General features: G+C 46.8%; 1 protein-coding gene across 1 annotated transcript in view; it reads right to left on the reverse strand.

Annotated features, from left to right (window-relative positions):
* TG (thyroglobulin) overlaps positions 1 to 16,645 on the reverse strand; it is a 287,674-nt gene that overhangs the window by 192,159 nt on the left and 78,870 nt on the right. The window contains exons 25-27 of the mRNA XM_011977089.1: positions 15,842 to 15,950; positions 9,633 to 9,824; positions 2,191 to 2,358 (exon numbers count right to left, since the gene is read on the reverse strand). Of these exons, the coding sequence (XP_011832479.1) occupies positions 2,191 to 2,358; positions 9,633 to 9,824; positions 15,842 to 15,950 (469 nt within the window). The remainder of the gene's footprint in view (positions 1 to 2,190; positions 2,359 to 9,632; positions 9,825 to 15,841; positions 15,951 to 16,645) is intronic.

Genomic DNA, 16,645 nt, shown 5'->3' on the forward strand with positions numbered 1-16,645 from the left:
AATGGCAATCATTAAAAAGTCAGGAAACAACAGGTGCTGGAGAGGATGTGGAGAAATAGGAACACTTTTACACTGTTGGTGGGATTGTAAACTAGTTCAGATCCCAGCCCTCTTACTGACAAGCTCTAAAACCCAGGGAAGTCCCCTAAGTGCTATGTGCCTGAGTGTCTTCAACTGGCAAACGGGGATGATGATGATAAGAGTGCCTCCCTTGAGCACTGTGTTGAGGACTTGTGAGCATAGGTCAAGGCCTCAGAGCAGGGCTGCCTCAGAGGGTGTGCTACATAAGTCATTTCTATTATCCTTATTTTTTATTGTTATACCCTCTCCTTTCATCCTCCCAACCCCATGAGATGGGTACTGGTATTATTCTCATTATATAGACAGGCAATTAGGCCTGAAAACATTCATTGACCTACTCCAGGTCACACAAGTGGTGCCCAATGCTAGCATTTAACATCACAGACAAACTTTCCACAGACAGGTAAATGCGCAATGGTGGCACGCCGCTGACTGCACTGCCTAACAAAGGAACAGGCAGAGCATCCATGAAGCTCTGCAGTCGAGGAAGCACTAAGCCCTGTGGTAGTCAGGGAGCCCTCTTGGAGGAGGTGACATAGGGTGACATGGAATGCTCTGCCACTGGAACCTTGAGAAATGCAAGATATAAAGGGGTGGGTCTCAGAAGCTTCCCTGGGAGGCAGAAGAGACCCTCTGCCAGCCTTTGGGAGACCACTTCCTGCAGCAACACAAGCACCCAAGGGTTCTCACAAAAAGAACCCCATTGACCCTCTCACATCAGGCGCTCAGACTATCTGGTCAGCACCTGCACATGCCTTCATTGCTCTCAACTCAGAAGGTGGAGAAGCAGCATGGCGGTGCTTTCCCAGTTCAGGTTCTGGCAGATAAACGGACAACGAGGAGCAGGGCTTCCCCTCAACCTCACTCTGGAACTAGAAGAGGGAAGGCAGCAGCTGGCCCCATCTTCATCATAACTCAGACTCTCAGGGATGGAAGGAAACTTTCAAGCCAACAGTGCTACATAAGTATTGTCCAGACCATTTGTTAGAACACAGATTCCTGGGACCCACCCTGAGGGCTGGGGTGTGGCCTGAGACTCTGCATTTCTAACCAGCTCCCAGTGATGGTGGTGCTGGTGGTGCTCGTCCTGTCTTTCCTGATCACATCAGTAGTACATGGCTGGCCAGTCCCTAGCCCAGCACAGAGTGGGCATCTGCTTTTTCCTGATGGGGGTCTGCTGGGAGAGGCAGTGCAGGGCTGAGAGGGTAGAGAGGAGATGCCACTGGCTGGGGGGCCTCAGGCACTAACTGCCCATCTCTGGAAACTGAGAGGCTGGGGCAGATGATCGCAGAGATGCAGCCTCACTGTAATGTTTATATGTTTGTAGAAAAGAGCTTCCAAAAGAAAGAAGAGGAAGGAGAAAGCCCAATGGTTATTTCTGTTAGTTGAGTCCATGCAATGGAGCCCACAGTCCTTGCACCCATCATTGGAGTGGGTAGTACAATTGGTAAACCTGGAATTTCTTAACTCATAGAGGGAGAAAATACGCCTGGATGGGCATTAGTTTGGGGGACAGATTGCATTTCAGGCTCCAGTTTTCCATCCTTGTTTGTAGTCCTATTATTTGCACATGACTTTGCAGTTCCCCCCACTATAGGAGCAGAGTCTATTTCCCACCCTTTGTCTCTTGTTTGGCCATGGGATTTGCTTTATCCAATAGGATGAGGCAGAAACGGTAATGTGACAGATCTGAGCTCCACCAACAGAGACCTTGCTTATTTCTCCTTGCTCCCGCTTCTGCCATCTACAGAAGAGTACGTTCCTCCAGAGGAGGATGAGAAACTCATAGAGCAGGGCCCAGATGTGCCAGCCAAGACTAGATGAGATCCATCAATTGCCACCTAACCCCAAGATTCTTGACAGCAGCAGACTTGCCCTGCTGGGCCATGCTCCCTGCAGTCCACCTGCAATCTGAGGAGCTAAATGGATGCTTCCCATAGAGTTCTGCTGAGATGCCAGGGTTGTTTCCATCCAGTATAATTGGTAAAGTTTTCTTTTCAGAAGTGTAAGTTCCTCAGACCACAAGGAGAGCTCATAAGAAAGTAGCAGAGGGTCTTGCTGGTAGGAAGAATAATTTTGAAGGAATATGGACAAATGGCAAAGACTTACTCTTGATGAACTCCTGGCCTCCAAGACGCAATGTCACTTGGCGGCTCTCCTGGTCATATGTCACACCAGGACACATAGCATTAGCTCGGGCTTCAGAGGGATCCATCCAGTCTTTGACATTGCAAAGCAGGACATTGGGTGAGCTCAGCAACCCACAGATGATGGCAACTGAGGAGTACAAGAGGGAGGAGAGGTCAATGTGATGGAGGCAGACCTTTAGAGACTCTTCTCTGTCCCCTGAGAGCATCTGCAGATAAAGATAGGTGACAGCATCTCAGGAGAAGACACAGACGCTAGAACTCAAGAGTCTGGTTTTAAATTGAGACAATCCTGCCTGAGAGTACTGCAGTTATCTTATTGGCAAATTTCCAAGGGGAGGGCCACCTCCTTCAAACCTGCTGATCCCTTCCCTCCCCATGAGAGCTCTTCTTCATGGCGCCCACAGCACTGACAGTACCTCCAACATCCTGAGGGCATCACTGCCAGAATCCTCAGTCACCATGGTCTACACCTGCTGAACAGGGTGATTTTCCTGAGCTGCTGCTGCTTCAGTTTCCTCCTCCTTTTTCTCCTGCCCTTCTGCCTCACTTCCCATCATATTCTCTCTCTCTCTCTCTCTCTTGCTCTCTCACATACACACACATCAGATCAACTTTGAAGGGTCTCATAAAGGAGTATTTAGATTCAAAGTAAGAATTTTTTTTTTGAGATGGAGTAAGAAACTATTAAAAACCAACACCTATGCACCAATGACACATATTTCCCTGTTAGGAAGTGAGCTCCTCATCTTTGGACATATCCAAGCAGAGACTGTGTGTCCATATGCCTAGGATGTGTGGAGAGAAAACTAGGGGAGATGACATTGGACTCTTTTATCTTGAATATGTCTCCTGACTCTGAATTTTAAAAAGCTACCCAAAAATTATGACTTTGTTTAGCATCAGGAAGACCTATTCCCAAGCTAATGGAATTTGATAGTGATTTTATTTGGATACATTCAAGTAACTCACACGTTTTTTACCTCTGCTATGTGCCAGCCACTGTGTAAGTCTTTAAGTATATTAATTCCCTTAATTCTTATAGACATTACTATCTCCATTTTACCAATGAGAAAACTGAGTCTCATGTAAGTTAATTAAGCTGCTTGAGGATATTTAGATTTATAAATTTGTATCTATTCCATTTGGATAAATAAACCTTCTAGGTAGTAGAGTTGTTCAGACTCCCCTGGAAAAAGAAAGGGCAATATATTATCCCACAACTCCTACTCCATTCCTCATTCTAATTTCCTAATTTATGTCCAATCTGGATCTAGTTCTAAACCATTCTATCTCCAGAATTTCCCCAGAGTAGGTGACTCATGGATGTCTGGCTTAAAAATTTCACACTGTGTCCTTTTTGCTTCTGCTGGCCACTGTTAAACTGCAGTAAATTTCTGAATTTTTAAAGTGACCTTCCAGGTCATCTAATATGGTGGTTTCCGAACATGGATGCTTAGACTGATGACATCAGAAATGCAGGAAGGGTTTTGAAAATGCTCATTTCTAGGTATCAACCACAGAGTTTCTGACTTGCTAGGTATGTGTATGGGGCGGGGTGCATTTGGGCATAAGCATTTGTAAAGAGCACCATGGAGAATCACTGACCTAGTTAGACCACCTCGTTTTACAGATGGGGAAACTGAGGCACAGAAAGGAAGAATGGTTTTTCTAGGAGCTGAGAAATTGTGGAACGGCCAGCAGGCAGCAAGAGCCTCAGCAAGGGGCAGGCTTCAGGGCCAGCTGTGGAACGTGAGGGCAGCACCAGCAAGGGGCACACTCAGAGCCCGGGAGAGTTCGAGGAAGGCTGATCACTGTGGTCTGGCTTGCTTGAAAGCCAGGGAACAGAATGATGGAATTAACAAGAGGCAGGGTGCATTTTTCCTTTTGCTCTCAGACCTCAGTAGAGAAACCCATACAGCTTTCCTCTTTAACTAGTGCCAAATGTCCTCGAGAAGGCTGTGCCTGGGAGGTGGGGGCCAGGGAGAGGCTGGAAGTCACTTTGCTGGTCATATATTGCCAGATTAGCTTCAGTTGCACTCTTGTGACCCTGAAGCCACTCAAGGCCCTCAGAGCCCCACTTCCAAGCAGTCTCCACTAAAATGTAGTTCAGAAGCCCCATGAATTTTCACTAATAACTCTCAGTGGAAACAAAGCCGTGGAGGGGGAGAGATAGCAGGAAGCTGGAGACTTGTTGGGAGGGGAGAAAGGAAAGCAGGGGAAGTGGGGGGAATCCACCGGAGCTAAATGACTTTCCAGGCTGTGGTAAAGGATGTAGCAGAATTCTGTTCCTGGTCGTCAGCAGATCCAGCCAAAGCTTCAAAGGTTAAAACTCCAGATTTGCCCACTGGACAAGACTGGGGAAAACATCTGCCCGATACTTTATGTGTATTTCAAAAACGGCTTGACTTTCAGCATTGCGAGGTTTAGTTCAACATAATTCACAGATCACAGGTTAAACTTGGAGGGAAAAGCAAGCAAGCTGCCAGCCAGAAATATCATGGAAAAAAAGGATTTTGTGGGCTTACCGCTGCATGGAACAGAAACATTCTTCCATATATGATCCTAAGGAAAATGAAATCAACCTTTCCAGCTTGAAAAAAATCATAGGGTCTGGTGAGTCATCGTGCATCTGGGGAAATTGTGGTATCCTCAGAAAATACATTTAGTTCAAAGAGGAATCCTTGATTTGAGTTATGGTGTTTCTAAATATAGATATACATCAAGACAAATACAAGTGTGTGCGTGTGTGTGTGCGTGTGTGTGTGTGCGTGTGTGTGTGTAACATATTTTTCTATCTAAACACTAACAGGAATCCACATCACATAATCACAGAGCATTAAATGTAGAAGGAATTTTAGGAATCAGCTCATTCTAATCTGTGTTCCTGCCCCACCACTCCAACAAAACGTTCTCATTTTAGCCACCCTGACCACTGTGAGCTAAACGCAGCATTTTTCAGGAATCACCTTATTTGAACTCTCAGCAGCACTCAAGACTGTTGACAACTTCCTCACCATGCAACCCTCTCCCACCCTAGCTTTCACAAGGATCCACTATTCCCGTCTCCTCCTCCCTGTCTGGCTGCTCCTTCTCTATCTCTTTGCAGATTCTCTACCAGTTATGTAGTTTGCTCATCAAGATCAGCTCCATTCCCTCTATATTTCCTCATTCTGCACCCTCCTCCTAGAAAAATGCATTCATACCCAGACCTTTGATACCGACTCGAAGCTGTAATTTACACATTTATATCTTCCATCCACACTTCCCTTCTGAGCTCTGGATCTTTGCATCTAAAAACTCAGCTGACATTTTGTGGATGTCTCAAAAGTCACTTCAAACTTAGTATACCCCACATGGACCCATGGCCTTCCTAAATCTCCCTCTTCCATCGCCAAATTGGACATCCAATCTCTTTCATTTGCCACACAACAGGTGAACAAGTTAGATACCTAAGAACAATCATTGACATCTCTTCCTCAATCCCCAAATTCAAAGTCCTATTGAATTTGCCTCCTGGGGATGCTTTGAATCTATCTTCCATTCCCCGTCTCCACTTCAACAGCCCTAGCCCAGGATATCATACCTTCTTCCCTGGACTACTGCGGCAGTTTCTAACTCATCTCTGCATCTACTCTGACCCCCAGCCACAACCTTCTCCACACTCAAGCCATGACATGGCAAGCACTCATGTCAAAGTTCAAATCTGATCATGACACTTCCTTGCTTAAAACATTCAGTGGCTTCCAGTTGTTATTAGAATAAAAACAACTATTCATGCCACCTAAAATGTTCTCCTCACTGTGGTCTGGCCTCTCCCTCCTGCCCCCTAAGCCTCTGGCCTTGTACTCTCTGCTCCAGGGACCACGACTTCCTCTAGCCTTCTCTTCTTTATCCTGCATCCTCTTCCCACAGGGCCTTTGCATAAGCTATTCTTTCCATTTAACATCACCTTCCCTCTTATCTTTACCTGATTTAAACCTACACATGATTCAAGATTTGGGGAAGTCTTAATTTATCTCTCCGAATAGGGCAAAACACTTATTATATGTTTTCAGTGCAATATTCACTTGTCTTCAGAGTCTAGCAATTAACAATTATCCTTTTCTCCCTCTGGATCTGAGAGGAGGAGGTGGAGACGGCGGGAGTGGGAGGGGGAGTACAGCACAAGCTTCTATGCCATAAGTCAGGAAAGCCAAGTTCCACTTTGCTGACCACTAGAATGGGAGCATCAGGCAGATCACTTCCCCACTTTGGGGTCTGCCCTATTCAGTAGCATTCCTCTGCACCTACAGTGAGCATGGCTGTCCTAAAGGCTGAGGATAAATAATTCTTTCATAGCCTGGGGAGTTTGAATCCACCAGGGAGATTGGATATGTGAACCTGGATACAAAGAGAAGGGATAAAATAGTACTCCAGGAGGAGGAAATCACAAGGAGAGCTGAAGTTGAATAGGATAACTTGGAGGAAGGGGAATCTAGTCAAGTATGTGGGGGTTGGTGGTGAGAGGCCAATTAAGAGACTGGTACAGGAGCCAAGAAAATAATAATACAGGCCTAAATGCAGACTGTGGTGACAGGCATGGAATACACCTCAGTCTCAAACATGATAATAAGAGAGCAACCGGAAATTGGAGTGACAGCTTCACAGAAGGGAAGGGGGCTGTGGGGCATTCATCATGATCCCAGGTCTGTGGCTCAGGTGTCCTTCACTGAGATCGGCTGGTTTAGGGTAAAAACTACCCATTCATTTGACTTTGAGATTCCTAATGGATGTCAAAGAGGGTATATCCAGACAGCAGATGAGTGTATGGATGTGGACCTCTGCAGAGAGGTCACACCCAGAACAAAGACCCACAGAGGTGGAGGTGGGACCTATCAAAGGTCCCAAAGGTCATCTAAGGATTCAACCCAGAAAGCTGAAAGAGAAGAGAAGGGGTAGTTTAAGGAGCAAGAGAAGGGCATCTTGGAGGTCAGGAGAGGATGGTCAGAAGTGGAGATGTCGAAAGAAGACCTCTTTCTTCCGAAAGAGGTCGAAAGAGGAAGGTCGAAAGAACTGGACAGCAGGAAATAGTGACAGCTGCCAGAGATGACAGGCCTATGGAGGAGCATAAGATGTCCCCGGTGACTGGATATCTGGTAGAAGCAGTTTGGGGGTGAGACAGGGTCTCAGCTTACAGGGTCTGGCTGTGGTAGAGAAGGAGAGCAACCGGAGAGGCACTTGAAGGAAGGTCGGAGGTCAAGAGCTTTGTGAGGCCATGCATGTTTTGGATTTTAAGAAGGGAGAGGGGCTAAGAACACTCTACCTGCCTCCTGATGGGAAGCCCTGGAAAACACTGGGTTAGTGACAGGGGGAGAGCAGGGAGGAGGGCAGGGGCATTGTACTAGGCTGTTCTTGCATTGCTATAGATAAATACCTGAGGCTGGGTAATTTATAAAGTAAAGAGATTTAATTGGCTCATGATTCTGCAGACAGTACAAAAAACATGGTGCTGGCATCTACTGCTGGTGAGGCCTCAGGAAACTTACATTCATGACAGAAGGTGAAGCGGGGGCAGGCAGGTTATAGGAGAATAGGAGTTAGAGAGAGGGGGAGGTGGCATACACTTTTAAGGATCTTGCAAGAACTCACTCACTGTTAAGAGGACAGCACTAAGCCATCCATGAGAAATCCACCCCTGTTACCTAACACTTCCCACTAGGCCTAACCTCCAACACTGGGGGTCACATTTCAACATGAGATGAGGGACAAACATCCAAATTGTATTAGGCATGGCCCTGCAAAGGTGAGACAAGGGGCTCGTGTACCCAGGAGGCAGGGTTAGTCCTTCTCAGAAGGAGATACCCTCTACCCTGAGCCTGGTGGGGATATTGTGTAGATGCTGGAGGCAGCAACAGTCCTGGAGGTGAAACCAAAAAACACCTGCCTCCTGATCAACTCCATGTCTCAGTTAATAGTCTTCAGAAAACCTGGGGTCTCTGTCTGTAGCTCAGCTCAGAAGGATACCCACTCTGAACCAAATCCTCCCACTCTGTCATCTAAATACTGCTCATCCCACAAAGCCTGGCCCAAGTTCCTCTTCTTCCTGGAAACCTTCCCTGACCTTCCTCTTGTTATCCCCTTCCTTCACACTTCAAGGCTTCTATTTCTCTACCTCATCAAGTATTTGCATCGCACACAGCCTAGTTCTGAAGCCTGATGCTGAGCAGTGCTCCACACACGTTTGCTGAATGCAAGCAGGGATGAATAAATGAGTAAAGGCCATTTATTCCCCTTTCACGGTATACACTGCCTCTCCCCCCAGACCCTAAGTCCTTTTTATCTGTTCCTAATGCCTAGCACATTCAATTGCACATATATGGTGATCAGTTAGAGTCTCCTGTTGACTTAAGTGAGAACCATAACAAGATATATCAGACTATTTCAATTTTTTCTAATCTTTAGAATTTTTCATAAATTTAATGTGACTAGTCACATAGTGGCTTACAGTTTGATGCTGCTAAGAGAAACAGGATTGGTTTTCATATAAAACAGTCACAGTTTGATGCTGCTAAGGAGAAATAGGATTGGTTTTCATATAAAACAGTTAAGACCCTTTTAGTCAATCAGTGGCACACCAGGAGCCAAATCTATATGCAACATTTTGCACTCATTATCTTAATAGCAAGTAGTCCAATATAAAGTATTATTATCTGTATTTTATAAACAAAGGAAGTACAACTTCGTTTAAGTAACTTGTCCAAAATCACACAGCCAGAAAGTGACAGCAGTGACTAGAACCCAGGTCCATAACACCAAAGTCGCTTCTCAACCACTAGGCCACACTGCTGAGTACATGAATTTATTTCCATAAACAGAAGCGCATCTCCATTACTGAGATACTATTGAAAATGATAGGCATATTGATCACAGGACCTGGTACACAGTGGGCACTCAATAGATCATTGCTGAATGACTAATGGTGGGAAGTAAGAATGAGCTAACATTTTTTGACCGAATATGTCCAGTCCCAGCTTCACAAGTGACAGTAAGGTGCTGTAGAAGACACAACTTGGGTCAAACCCTGGCTCTATCACTTTTCAAGGTGTCTGACCATGAGCAAATGATTTAAACGATCTGAGCCTTAGTTTCTCAGTGTGTAAAACGGAGCTTGCAATATGTCTCTTAAAGACAGCAGAAAAGAATAAACCAGTATTACAAGGTGAAGGGGCCAGCACAGTGTATAACACGTGGAACGTGAATGTGAGTACCATGTGTGTATTGTGTACTTGACTATTGCCTTCTATTTGGGTGTAGGCACTCACACTGTATACCCCATGCAGCACCACGTTGTGTGTCCTGGCTTCTGCATTCCTGTGCGTTCCCCATCCCTTGTTAGGTCCTGGTCCTCACCACCAACATTACCTCCTTGGACCTGTGTGAGGACGAAGCCATCGCAACACAGATCACGGTCGCATGCCAGAAGACAGAAGAGGTGAGCATCGGTCAGATTGGCTCCTGAGGCTGAGAACACAATGGGGTTGTACAATCCGGAAAGCATGTTTTGGAAACCAGTGGGTTCAAAGCTTTTCTGAAGTGTTGTGGTGGATCCTTGGCCTGGGGGAAAAGCAGAACAAAATTTTAAAAGACCTCAAAACATGGCAGGGTTGGACAGAGCTTACTGATCTCATAGGACAGTTTGTTGACTTAGCTGCAACTGTGCTCGAGGTGGCGTGTGGGCCAAGATGAGTTGCTCTCCGTGCCACAAAGCTTCTGGATGTGCTTGTGCATGAAGAGGGTGGGGCCAGCCAAGGCCATGGCCCCAGACCCAGGAGACTGGGACAAATGCCCATCACGTCTTCAAGGGTCCAAGGGGTATGTGTAGAAAAGGGGCCATATATTTTTATGTTTATTATTACCAGCAAATATGTATTGAGCCATAAGTATATACACCGACCCTGTGCCACATGCTCTACCTACATGGTTTCATTTGATTTTCACTGCCCTGCTATCACATGTGCTTCTGTCACACAAATTAGTTTAAACATGTGGTAGGGTAGCTTGGCCACTGTAATGCTGAAGTCACATTGCTTGCACTATCTACAGTTTTCTCAGCATGTCGTTGCCTTGTGCCATCAAACATCATCAAAGGAATGCTGTGTAAACAAATGCAGCTGAAAGCAGCAAACTGCAAGAACTCAGGACTGTACACAATACCCATGATCCCACATTCTTCCTCTTGCCTGAGACTGGCCCCATCCAGGGGCTGTCTTCGAAGTTATGATTGCAGAGTTTTCCCTCCCCTTTGTGCAAGCAGCCCTTGTCTCCATAACTTAGCAGCCTTAACCCTTCCTTACACCCTCCCCCATCAAGCTACCTTGCCCTTTTACATTTTCAGAAGCATTTCTTTATTATGAATTCAACACATCTTTTTCAAAACTGTTCTAGCATTTTCAAGTAGAATTGTTAATTTTTTTTTCCATCGGTCTACCTAAAAGTGGCATGGTTTGAGTTTCCTGTCCCTAACTCTAGTTTTCAAATCAGCCCTGTTAATTTTAGAGCATCATTTTGCAAACATGAGATTTTCCAGGGATTGATATATAGAGCACTATAGCCTAAATGTCTGCCCCATTCTTATGCCCATTTTCCATTTGGGGAAAAGTCTTGACATGCGAACTGTCTGGCTCAGGTTTATACGCCAGTGGGTGGTGGACAGGACACCAGGGCCTATGCCCTTCACCACCCTGACCTCCTGTCAGCCTGGCAGATCACCACATCTTTTCTGACTCATACACCTGGAGGTCGTAGAGAGGTTTTCAGTGTGAGACCCAAGAGCGCGAGCTTCACATCAAACAGATCTGAGGGCACCCTGCCAAGGAAGGTCCTAATTCCTTGGATCCTCAGCCTCCCAAGCCTCCCATCTGTACAATGAGGATGATAATAAGTAATCCTCACGAACATTGAGCAGATGAAGAAACATAGACTGGGGCCGGGCACAGTGGTTCATGCCTGTAATCCCACCACTTTGGGAGGCCGAGGCGGGCAGATCACTTGAGGTCAGGAGTTCAAGACTAGCTGGGCCAAATGGTGAAATCCCGTCTCTACTAACAATACAAATATTAGCCAGGCGTGATGATGCATGCCTGTAGTCCCAGTTACTCGAGAGGCTGAGGCAGGAGAATCCCTTGAACCTGGGAGGCAGAGGTTGCAGTGAGCCGAGATCCCACCACTGCACTCCAGTGTGGGCAACAGAGTGAAACTCCGTCTTGGAAAAAAAAAAAAAAAAGTAGACTGTATATAAAACGGCTGAACAACAACGAGCCTGCCACTTAACTTATGCTCAGCAGGTGTTTTACATATCTCCAAAACGTCAGCATGTTCTCCCTCCAAGCATTGGCTCACTCAGTCCCTTCTGCCTCGAACGCAAATCCACTCTTCACCAAAACCCAGCTTTATTTGAAGGGTCCATCTCTGCATTTGTACAGTTAGAATTCATCTCTCTCTCCCTTGATCTCTCATACATTCCATTTGTGACTGTACTAAAGCCTCTACTGTCTCTCTCCCTGTATTTAAGCTACTTGAGAGAGTCGGCCTCCCCTATAGCATGTGATTCTCCAATGTGTGATGCCATAATCATAGCCTTATGAGACTATTTAAATATCAATGTCAGTTAAGCAAAGTTAATATTGCAATAGCCACCTTCCAAATGCTCAATAGTCATGAGTAACTAATGGAGAGCACAGATCTGTAGACCATTTCCATCACTGCCACAGGTTCCACTGGACGGTGCTGCTGTGGAGTCCAGGGCCACATCTCAGTTCCCCTTGGTATCTTCCATATAGGGCAGGTGGCAGAGAGGACCACCTACCCTGAGACCTTTGCATGGTGGGCTGCTTTGCTTTTCTTTTCTTTTGTTTTTTTTTTTTTGAGACAGAGTCTCGCTCTGTTGCCCAGGCTGGAGTGCAGTGGTGCAATCTTGGCTCACTGCAACCTCTGCCTCCCAGGTTCAAGGGATTCTCCTGCCTCAGCCTCTCGAGTAACTGGGACTATAGGCATGCATCATCACACACGGCTAATATTTGTATTGTTAGTAGAGACGGGATTTCACCATTTGGCCCAGCTAGTCTTGAACTCCTGACCTCAAGTGATCTGCCCGCCTCGGCCTCCCAAAGTGGTGGGATTACAGGCATGAGCCACTGTGCCCGGCCCCAGTCTATGTTTTCTCATCTGCTCAATGTTCGTGAGGATTACTTATTATCATCCTCATTGTACAGACGAGAGGCTTGGGAGCCTGAGGATCTAAGGAATTAGGACCTTCCTTGGCAGGGTGCCCTCAGATCTGTTTGATGTGAAGCTCGCGCTCTTGGGTCTCACACTGAAAACCTCTCTACAACCTCCAAGTGTATGAGTCAGATAAAATGTGGTGATCTGCCAGGCTGACAGGAGGTCAGGGTGGTGAAGGGCACAGGCCCTGGTGCCCTGTCCACCACCCACCGGCTGTGTAAACCTGAGTTCACTTCCCTGGTTCATGCCATTCTCTTGCCTCAGCCTCCCCAGTAGCTAGGACTACAGGTGCCCACCACCATGCCCGGCTAATTTTTTGTATGTGTTGTAGAGACGGGGTTTCACCGTGTTAGCCAGGATGGTCTCAATCTCCTGACCTTATGATCTGCCTGCCTTGGCCTCCCAAAGTGCTGGGATTACAGTTGTGAGCCACCATGCCCGGCCGGTGGTCTGCTTTCCATCCTTCAGATCTCAGTTCCATTGTCCCCTCCTCTGTGATTCCTTCCCTGATCACCCTGAAGCAGCTCATACCCATCTTTACCTCCTCGTCCTGTTTCATTTTCATCCAAGCACTTACTGCCCTCTGAGATGATCTTATTGCTGGATCAATTCCTCTGTCAATCAGTGATTCTGTTTTGCTCACAGATGCATCCACAGTGCCTACAAAAGTGTTTATTGCACCACCGTGGTAGAGGCCTGGACAATGAAGCAGGCCAGGAAGGCCTTTCAGACTCAGGGGAGGTTCCACTTTGATGTCACATGTAGTGAGATGGTTCCTTTTCCTAGACCTCATCTGTGAGATGAGGGGTTGGGCTAGACAACCTCTAAAGAACCTTTGGGCACTGACATCCTTTGATTCTGAAAGACCCATGGCTCATCCCCCAAGTTGAAAGCCACAGTCATTAAGTGGGAGTAGGCAGCAGAGGGTATTGGGTGACAGATCAAGCTCTGCGACTCAGGCCCTTTCTTTAGTCCCACCTTCCGGGTTACTGAAGGTCAGGGATGGGAACGGACATGACTAACTACCTACTGGGAGCTGACGACGTGTGTGGGCGACGTTCAGAAACTGTGTCCTGTCCTCCTCGGTTGTGACATAGTCCCATTTTACAGAGGAGAAACTGAGTTTCGAGTGAAGTAAAGAAGTTGTTCCTGATCAGAGACAGAGACAGGAAGAGGGAGGCAGGAGCTGGAAACCAGACCTAACTTACTCCTCCTCCCCCTCCTCCTCCATTCCACCAGAGCTAGAACGGCTGCCTGGTGCATCTTCTGCTTTAAATCAAAAAGCAACACAAACCAAAAAAAGCAAAACACAGTTCTGCCCTTGATTTAGTTTGGCAACAAGGAATTTTCCCAATTTCCTTTGTAGTTTTCCCCCAAAGTATAAACTTTCAGGAGACAAAAAGGAAAAATAAAAATAACAAACACCAGGACTTTCTGTGTGATATTAAAAAACAAACAAACAAAAAAACAATAAAAAACCAAACACTTAAACAGAAATACAATACAATTGTATTTTTTCAGATGTCATAAAAGGGCAAGCTATTACTTTAAAGGACATTTTGGGTAGGGGTTACTATTCTACTTTGATTTTGATTTTTAGAAAATAATCCTTATGTTTTGTTATTTAAAAAGAAAAACAGGATATTAAAAATAATTGGAATGAAGACTGTGGCAGAAATCCGAGTGACCCTGGTCACTAGATTAGAGAAATCCTAGTGACCCTGGTCATAGATTAGAGAGAGCCGAGCTCTGCCAGACTCCAGTCTCCCAGGCAAACTCTTTGTGAAGTGGGGACGAAGGCATTAGGTGAAAGAAGGACCAGAGGGAAAAATACACAAACACTTGTTCCTGCTGTGGGCTCGCAATTGCTACCGAGGTCAGAGCAGCTTTGGGCCTGAGCTGTGGCATTGTCTCCACTTGCTGCTTTTTCTGGCACAAGTCTGAAGCCGCTGGAATCCCCAAGTCACTTGCCCTGAGTTACGAACCTCAGAGAGTGACACCTGTACTTCCCTTCACCTAACCCCCAAGTCCCAGGTCGAGCCCCGTTTGGCTGTCATCTGGTGCACAGCCACGGCCTCGGGCCCTCAGGAAACTTTTAGCAGGAACAAAGATGATTACAGAAATGTTCTACACTCGCTGAGCTTTCCTCATGAGCCCGGCCCTGTCCTAACAGCTTCACACTTGTCACCTCATTCCAATCCGCCGCTGACCTTGGTCCACCATGACTCCTGTTTTACTAAGGAGGAAACCGAAGCCGAGAATGTCAAGGAACAGGCCCAAGACCATGCAGCTCATAGGTATCAGACCAGGGGTTCCGCACAGGCAGGAGGGCCCCACTGTCCTCCCTCGCTCTGCAGCCCTTAACAGCTATGACGGAGCCACAGGGCACAGGGCAGAGCCTGGTTGTGGCCCAGAGGACAAGGCCCAGAGCATGCCTTGCTGGCATGTTTCCTCTCCACTCGCTGGAGAGGAGGCAGGAGGTGGGCAGGGTGGGGCAGAACAGCGAGTGCAGACCCCGGGATTCCAGGGAAAGAGCTCCTGCCTCTCCCATGTGCTAGCAGCGGCCTAGAGCACTTCCTCATGTGTACATGGGGAATGGGATCCCCTTTGTGCCTTTCTCCAAGAGTTTCCATGAGTGTGAAATGAAAAGATGAATGAGAAAGGAAGCTGTAAACTATACGGTACTACACAGCTTGCTACTCAAAGCGTGGTCCCCAGACCAGCAGCACCGGCACTCTCTAAGAGGTGATTAGCAAAGCTAGATTTCGGCCTGATGCCAATGATTTACTGACTCAGGGTCTGCACCTGACAGAGCCTGTGTTCGCTGGGAGGAAAACATCCTGGGAGGGTAGAGATTAAAGTGAGGAGAAGGAGAAGCTCTATGAATCAGGAAGCCTGGGAGGAGTGGCTGCTGGGAGCCCAGCACCCAGGCCCCGGCGAGCGGCTTACCCAGTCTCATGGGTCACGTGGGCCTTCCGGATGGCACAGGCTGAACTCAGCGGGTTCTGCCATGATCCTTCACTTCATAGCTATGTGTCCACTCTGCAACTTAACTCTGCCTGCAGAATGAGGCTCTCAATCCCTGCTAGATTGCAATGGGATCAAATCTGATGATACAAAGGAGAATAATGTGGAAATCCCTTTGCAGTCACAGGGGAGATCAGTGCCTGCATGAGGAGCGTGCTGTGCTGAATCTGCCAAAGAATGGAGCTCAGAGAAGCCAGGCTCTGGGTGTGGAGTGGGGAGGGGGACAGTCTGGCTCTTCCCAACATGCACCTGCTGGAAACCAGCTCCAAACATGATCGTGTGAAGCTACTGTGGCCCTGAGCCAACGAGCCCAACCAACCTACCCTTTTTCAAATACACAGCTGGAGAATCTTGACCACGGCTCCTCACTTTGACCTGGCAGCGAAGACTTCCAAAGCTGGTGGCCTTTGAGTTCCCCAGTGCATCTTGTTTCTGGAGATGGAAAGATGCTGCATTATTATCCTGAGATGTTTAATAATTCAATCCAACAAACATTCATCCAACCCTAACCATAGCTCGGCACCGGGGCTACAAAGGTAAGTTAGTTTCTCCTGGTCTATTGGAGGAGACGGACATATAAGCAGTAACTTGCAGCCCAGAGTGTTAGCTGCAAAGATACACATAATTAGAGAAGAGGTAATTAGAGAGGAAGGAGCAATTGATTCTATGGAGAAAGAGAAGCTAGAAAAGTTTCCCATAAAAAGTAAATCTGACTAAGGTTCTGAGATATGAATAAGAGTTTGCCAGGCCAGGCATGCTGGCTCACGCCTGTAATACCAACACTTTGGGAGGCCAAGGTGGGTGGATCTTTTGAGGTCAGGAGTTCGAGACCAGCCTGACCAACATGTTGAAACCCCATCTCTACTAAATTAAAAAAAAAAAATTACCCAGGAGTGGTGGCATCTGCCTGTAATCCTAGCTACTGAGGAGGCTAAGGCGGGAGAATTGCCTGAACCCAGGAGGCAGAGGTTGCAGTGAGCCGAGATTGCACCATTGCATTCTAGTCTGGGCAACAGAGTGAAACTCTGTCTCAAAAAAAAAAAAAAAAAAAAAAAAAGTTTGCCAAATGGAAACAAGACAGGGTTGATTTTAAGCAGAGGAAACAGCAGACACAGAGACCCAGAATT

Source organism: Mandrillus leucophaeus, unplaced genomic scaffold (genome assembly GCF_000951045.1).
Source record: "Mandrillus leucophaeus isolate KB7577 unplaced genomic scaffold, Mleu.le_1.0 Scaffold173, whole genome shotgun sequence".
In the NCBI taxonomy this organism is placed as follows: domain Eukaryota; kingdom Metazoa; phylum Chordata; class Mammalia; order Primates; family Cercopithecidae; genus Mandrillus; species Mandrillus leucophaeus.